Source organism: Sprattus sprattus (assembly GCF_963457725.1).
Source record: "Sprattus sprattus genome assembly, chromosome: 4".
NCBI lineage: Eukaryota > Metazoa > Chordata > Actinopteri > Clupeiformes > Clupeidae > Sprattus > Sprattus sprattus.
This window is the reverse complement of record NC_137923.1, coordinates 16538058-16545503: the sequence shown is the minus strand read 5'-3', so window position 1 is coordinate 16545503 and position 7446 is coordinate 16538058. Positions and strand designations below refer to the sequence as shown.

At 43.2% G+C, this 7446-nt stretch overlaps 1 protein-coding gene across 1 annotated transcript; it reads left to right on the top strand.

Annotated features, from left to right (window-relative positions):
- Nucleotides 1–329: 329 nt before the first annotated feature.
- Nucleotides 330–5712, top strand: mfsd8l2 (major facilitator superfamily domain containing 8-like 2; the record flags this gene model as incomplete). Its single annotated transcript, XM_080836189.1, has 11 exons — nt 330–405; nt 695–880; nt 1109–1171; nt 1422–1541; nt 1968–2047; nt 2715–3030; nt 3313–3386; nt 3675–3888; nt 4782–4904; nt 5116–5246; nt 5629–5712. The coding sequence occupies 11 exons, from the start codon at nt 330–332 to the stop codon at nt 5710–5712; spliced, it is 1467 nt and encodes a 488-aa protein (XP_080692315.1).
- Between the last annotated feature and the right edge of the window lie 1734 nt (nt 5713–7446).

Genomic DNA, 7446 nt, shown 5'->3' with positions numbered 1-7446 from the left:
CAACCTAAAAAAAGATCTAGCTGAACGAAATGGATTTGGCCTACACAAATAAGAGTAATCAATTTATGTAACAGCCCATCGCCGGCTCAACTAGTTAATTTGTACATTATCAACTTCGGGGAAGTAGTTTTTTAATATACATAACCGCCAATGCGCGAGTGCATGAAAATCGAATACATTTTCCGGTATAAAAAAAAGCTGGACAAAAAGCGGAGCTTGTAATTAGGAACGTTGTGTCTTCCATTCAACCAATTTGATCCTGAGATGTGGTGACCACAATGTAGTGGCAAATGTTAATGCGTCAATAAGGAAAACGTCCTAACAAACGGATGGATAACCAACAAAATAAAAAACTCTCATTTTTTACTATTGGACTGATATTTCTGATGAGTGGGATTGAATATGGTAAGTAACGTTATTCTATTGTGCTTTCAGTTATATAATCAGGCTATTTATAATAGCCTAACGTAGGCTATATATTATTTAGATTGTAACGTATATTCCTTGACTGCTTTGGTAGGCCTACTTAGGATATGTGTTTGGAGGACATTATAAGCCTGCTGTTATCTTAGTTTTGTAATAGGCTAGGCTAAAAACCTAATTAAAGCAAACCAAATAGCCTTATAAATAGCTAACTAGGGTCAGCGTTAGGTTTAAACCTGGTTGTTTACTATTAATCTAAATCCCTGTCTAGCTGTCATCCTCCCAACAATATGGAAGTATCTTCAGATACTTGACGCGCCGTCATACTTCCTGGGTTTGGGTCTCTCAGCTTTTAGTTTAAGTGGATTGTTGACAGGGCCATTATTTGGCCACTGGTCCGACCGGACTCATGCTACAAAGACCATCATCCTCCTCTCCAACGTCTTTGAGATAGCAGGTTGGTAAAATTGCACTTCACGGAAGTTAGGTTTGTGTCCCGATCACATAAGCATTCACACTGGATACCATTGTTTTACGTTTGTTGGCCTGAGGAGACGACTGAATGGTTTTGCCCATCTTAACGTAATGAAGGAATGGAATTAGGCTATGTGGGGTAGCAGAAGATATCGTCAACAGATGGATAGCCTATATAGTAAAATACTAACAATTGCTTTATTTCCAATAGGTAATTTCATGTATTTTATTGGTTATTCGAAGTGGCTGTTGTTGTCAAGCCGTCTTGTTGCAGGTGATGATTGAGTTTTTTTATAATCAGATTATTTGTTTATGAAGCCTCATTAAGTAGGCCAGACCTATCGTAAAATAATATTTCACAATGTCATTGTACTTTCCAAGTAAGCATCACCTTATCGTGCCACACTTAAAGCACAGATGCCAACACATATTTTGAACACTAACAGTAGCTACTAATGTTTGTATAGTTGGTCAGGCATACGCATGTGCTTTAGACTGCAATTTGCCTACATGTTTCCTTATAGGTATTGGTGCAGGGGCTGGTTCCTCCATCTTTGGGTACCTGACACGCAACACTGCCTCAGAAGACCGCGCTCGGGTCTTTGCTGCTATTATGGCATGCCGTCAGGCTGGGCTCCTTATTGGTCAGTTCTTTTTGTCTCACGCTGTTATGTGTTCAAGTTCAGGATGTGAAATGCGTGAGGATCATGACGTTGGGCTCTCTCCCCTGCAGTTGCATTCTGTCATACTACGACGTTTCACAGACTTTCTGACTTATATTTGATCAGTTAATAAGTAAATATTTACATTTTTTGTATTGCGGAAGTGACTGATAGTGCTCCTAGCCAATTAAACTAAACAGGCACTGCTTTTTTGTTTGGTACCAGTCAGAAGCAAACAATATGTTAAATGTGATTTGGTTTCTCCACGTCACATCTAGTCAGAATACCCATTTTCTCTTGAAGGATACTGTGAATTAATTAATTAAATGTATGAATTAGAAAGGACAAACTAAAGTTTTCTTCACTGTCCACTAAGTATCTAATGCTTTTCCACTCTTTCCCACTTAGGTCCAGCTTTCAACATCTTTCTGAGGCTATGTGATTTCAAAATTGGGCCCTTTGTAGTGAACAAGTACACATCCCCTGGGGTAACGACAAAATCAGATAAAGCCTCCCTTCCACTGTTAAGTTTTGATTGTGCTTTGTCGTGATTTGTGTCAACCTGAAACTGCTGATATGCAGCTCTTTAGTATAGAGTGAAGGACATCTATTCAAACTTTAACAATGGCAACGTTCACCTGGACTTCTCTTGGGCTTATTGTCCAAAAGAAATTAAGTGTTGGCTCTACTGTAATTTGCTGCGGTATGTGGTAGCACTGATAGGTAGTCTTTAAAGTTATTTACATGTGTAAAAAAATCAATTTATAGTCTGCATCTTGTTTTTGCACTCAGAGCGCATCACTCCTAAACCCTCAGGCTTTTCTCAAGACATGTATGATAGTTATATTTCTCAATGACTGAACTAATATTGTAAACTAGCTTGAAAGACTGTAGGTAAATCTTTATTTTTTTAAGCATTCCTGAAGATTCCTACTTCTTCTACTACTACTTTTAACTTTTAACAGAAAATAAAAGGGGAAAAAATATAATTTTGGAAATGACTACGGTTAAAAAACCCATTAAACCCCTTCCTGCATGGGCCAACTCATATGTGAACAATGTCCAGACATCCAATGTGCTGTCCAGGCAGTTTCAGCATGACAATAGACCGTTATAACTCTCATGTGTGTGTTTGTGGCCTTCTGTCGCCATTAGCTCTTCATGTGTGCGATGTGGCTGCTGCTGCAGCTGGTGGTGGCCCTTCTGTACTGGGACCTGCCCCCTGCGGAGAGCAGTGAGCTCCAGACAGTGGTCCGGCAGAAGCAGCGGGATGATGAGGAGGAAGAGGAGCCGCTCATGGGTGCCGATGAGCTGGAGGACACCTATGGGGCTGTCATCGTTGATCCCCAGCAGTTGGAGACGCAGCTCTCCTCCGAGCGCCTCTCCGCTTCCCCGCCCCCGCCTGCTTCCCCACCGGCTGAGATGCTGCACCCCACACCCGATCCCTTTGAAGACTTCAGCGCCAAGAAAGGTAAGCTTGAGGGAAGTTCCTCCTGTTTTTTTTCTCAGGAAATGAAAGAGTACTCTTTTATCTGTTCCATTGTTGGTTTTGAGAGATGTGAGTTGTCAGGAGTGTGAGTTTGATCGCTTTTCTTCCCTTGTCCTGCTGCCTCTTCAACTATTTTCTCTCTTTCTTTCTCTCTCTCTCTCTCTCGCTACCTCCCTCCCTCTCTCTCTTTCTTTCTCTCTCTCTCTCTCTCTCTCTCTCGCTCCCTCCCTCTCTCTCTCTCTCTCTCTCTCTCTCTGTCTCCAGAGTTCCTGAGAGAAGAGGTAATAGTGCTCCTCACAGCACAATTTATAACACTCTTCAACCAGACTGCATTGGAGGTGAGTACTATCAACTGGAAAATTGGTGGGGATCCCCCACTCAGTCAGTAAATGCTTCATCTTTGTCACACTTGCACAGGTTGCAGAAGTCATCTTGAAGCATCTCCCTTCTCTGTCTTCTCCGATAAATCTTCCTGTCTTGCTTTCTGTTCCTCTGTCTGTCTCTCTGTCTATCTTTCTCCCCCTTGGTCCTGGGCCCATGTAGTAGTCTTTCACCGTGAAGAATACAAAATGTACAGACCTCATTATCCACTGGCTTGTAATCTCTGCTTCTTCATTGTGCTCCAGACGATGGTGACCCCAATGACCCAGCGCTACTTTGGCTTTGGGGAGCTTGGCAACAGTGTGATGTACAGCCTGTGTGGGGTGGAGGTGATCCTGGGCTTCTTCTTTGTGCGTTGGCTGAGCCGTCGGGTGGCCGACCGCGTGGTACTGGCCGTGGGGCTGGTCATCTGTGCCGTGGCCTGCGTCTGGTGCCTCCTTTTCCTGGCCAAACCACGAGGTAGGTCCTCCATGGCCACCTCCTCCATTGGCATGCTGTAATTGAGAGCCACCCTCCCAGTGTCAAAACTGTGGGCTTGAGCCTGCAGGAACACCAGCCACCCACATTACTCTGATTATGCAGTCTTGGTCTAGTGTGGGGTTGTGGGGAGGGGAGAGACAAGTGTCACAAAGGCTACTGAGAATTGTGTGTGCCAGAGGATTTTTGGGTCCTGTTCTGTAATTAATCATAGTCAATTGCACTCAAAACAATCCCACACACACAGCCTAATTTTAAAGATGTTAATAGTGAACATGCTCTTGTGAAATATCAGAATCTTTTTTTTTACAAATAAATATACCACTGCCTATACCAAGACACGAATCTACCCACAACAAAAATCTACCCACAACTATACTGGGAAGACTGTAGACTTGGCAGCACTCGCCATGCTCTCCTCCTCCCTCCACTTGGCGCACACTCAAGCTGGTTGGCAAACACCTGCACCCTGGCACAGACACAACCCTCCTGAACTGCCTGGGGAGTGGCAGACGGGTATACCCCTCCTTTCATCTAATGAAGATATAACAGCTTTAATGAGTAAGAAAAAGAAAAAACAGCAGTTGTTGTGGTTTTAGCAGTTATTACTTGCGTCTGAATGTGCTGGCGTGGCTCTATAAGTGATGGCAGCAGTTTCCTGCGCAGGTAGGTTTTTTTTACATGGTGAAGGGATGGCAACTTCCTATCGTTGTGACCTTTTGAACCATTTCCCAGCGGCCTTTGGGGTTGCAACACGGAATGAGGGGGAAATGGATGAGTTGTCTCTGCCGATAATGATCTGTTAAATGTTCCATGGGGGATTATAGCAAGGAGAACTGTGTCTGATTGAGACTAATGGATGGTTCTGAATGCAGGAGGATATTCAGTGGAGATGGCCGAGTTCACTATCGGAGTGTTTCTGCAGCTGCTCGGCCTCCCATTTGTCGCTGTGTCCCAGGTGTCCCTCTTCTCTAAAGTCACGGCGGAGAAGACACAAGGTGAGAGACATATATTCATGCAGGAGTAAGCACTCCACTTCAAAGACACATGCAGATCCTCACACCGTTTACTTGATGCACACAATGAAATACACACACAGATCCACACATGTAGTCATTACCAAACACGTACACAAATACCAACTCACATTCATCCAGGAGCTTTTCTGTGTCTTTCTGCCTGTCTGCCTGTCTGCCTGTCTGTCTGAAGGCTTCAGTCAGGGTGTGAGGCGCTCCATAGGTGGTGTGGCCACCATCCTAGGCCCTTTGTGGGCTGGAGGGCTCACAGGGAACCTGTACCTGATGCTGGGGATGATGATGGCCCTCCTCCTGCTCATCCTGGTAAGTCTATGACATCTGAGTCTCAGTACAACAGACACTTAATGCACTATGCATAGGCACATGTTAGAGTTGGAAATTGTGTCAGTGTTGTACAGTACACCACAACATGTACCAAAAATATCAAAGGAATTATTTCTGTGATGAAGGTACACAAACATTAAACATGACACAGCTGAAAGTGTATCACTGTAGTGTTAAAATCAGTCATCGTCCTAACAATATCAGCACATTTCAAACATCAGTAAATACAAGTACAGTTTATGTCATATCAGATGAATGTTGCTGTATTTTGTTTCAACTACCACAACACAGTGTACTCTGTAATAAACTGATGAACTGTGTTCCCCTGGCTGTGAGGGTAACATTATCTGTCCTTGCTCAGGTGATGGTGGTGCTCTCCTACGAGCGCCTGGTGGCGCCCCCTGTGGTTCAGCATGCCTCAGACAGCAGTGAGAGTGAAGGCTAGAGCGCCAGGCTCATAGCAAGGCAGAGGGGAAGGTAAAGGAAACGCAGTCCTGCTGCACTCAAGCGGGCCAGGAGTGTCAAATTCACTCAGTTCTTCTTACTGCTCTTCCTGTCAGTTACAGTTCACTGCCAGACTAGCCGTCATGTTTGACCTGCCTTATTTAGAGAATAAAAACTTCAGTATTTCTAGACTAAACTCAGAAGTACTAGTAGAGATAACAAATACTAGTAGAGATTACAACAGCTCATTTAGCCTGCCTTAGACCTTAGCCATAAGACGTGAAGCACGATCATGGCTGAATGATGCCCATTTGTCTCTTCACAGTGCGCTGTCTGTGCATTCTGTCCCCACCCTGCTGGGGGGCTTCATGTGTCTGTGGCGGGCTGGAGGGTCTGGAGGGGCGCAGATGCCGGAACAGTGGGAGGTGAGCGTTGACACTAGAGGTACCCCGACTCTCAGGGTTACCCCAGCGCCCAGCGCAGCCCAGGCTGTGGTGAAGGTCCCCACAGCCACACACTCACAGCACTTTACTGATACTGGCATTTTATCGATTTATTTATTCTTTCCAGAGCAATTTATATTGATCATTTTATTATTTCATATTTCATAGTATCTGGTTTGTGATTAAATAGCCTTAGGTAAACCTGTTAAACTGTTGTGTTTAAATTTACATGTATAGATTTTAATTGTGTAGAGTGTATATGCATGTCTTCTATATTCTATGGGCAGGTAGCATTCTTCATTCTTCAACACAAAAAACTCCTTACTGGTGGCGGTAGCTGGATTATTTACCATGGACTACCACATGAGGGCGAACTTGCTTTGGGTTTTCACATCAGACTTTTCTGTATGTGAAATGTGTGTATGAGTATTTGTGGGTGTGGGTTTGTCTGTCTGTCTGTCTGTCTGTCTGTCTGTCTGTCTGTCTGTCTGTCTGTCTGTCTATATGTATGTATGTTTGTGTGTGAGAGTGAGATAGAGAAAAAGGAAGATAATAGCAGTCAGTGTTTCTATATTACACAATTTACATACATCCGATTGATATTGTGTGATGTGTACCACATACGTTGCACATTATATACGTAGACCAGAACTGATATTGTCATCCTTGTTATTGAAATTTAATAGATGCTTGATGTATTTGATGTATTTTCAAATGTGAATAGTATTTATGACCACACACTTACAATTGTACCTACAAAAGAATAATTTTGTGCGAAGCACCTCCAGTGTGAATAAATCTTTGCCTCATCAGACTCTTGTTGCTTTTAATCAGCGTTTGTTCCACTCACATGAGTGCCAGTAGCTGCCTAACCAAAGTCTTCATCTGCATCCGCTGTCAAAATGAAAATGGGATGACGGAGCTTGTCACGAATGTTGTTAGGACAGCAGCCCAGAAATTAGCCGTTAACCTCCTAACCTCACAATCCAGATTATCTGTTGGTCCTGACCCTCGTGCAACCCCACTGAAATGGAGTGAGATTATCTGTGTTTTATCCGACAGAGATATTTGTTCAGATTAAAATACTGTATGTTGTAGGTCAATCTGTGAGTTGAACATAATTTGATATACTGTGGTGTATAATGGTATGGAATGAGTGTACTAATGTGTCCATTATCACGAAATATTGTTTGATATTCATGTTGTTCATAATTTTACAGAATAATTTAAGACTTTTTGAGAGCCATTTTTAGATTTTTAATTGAAAAATAGGCGTTCACCAATACATTTGC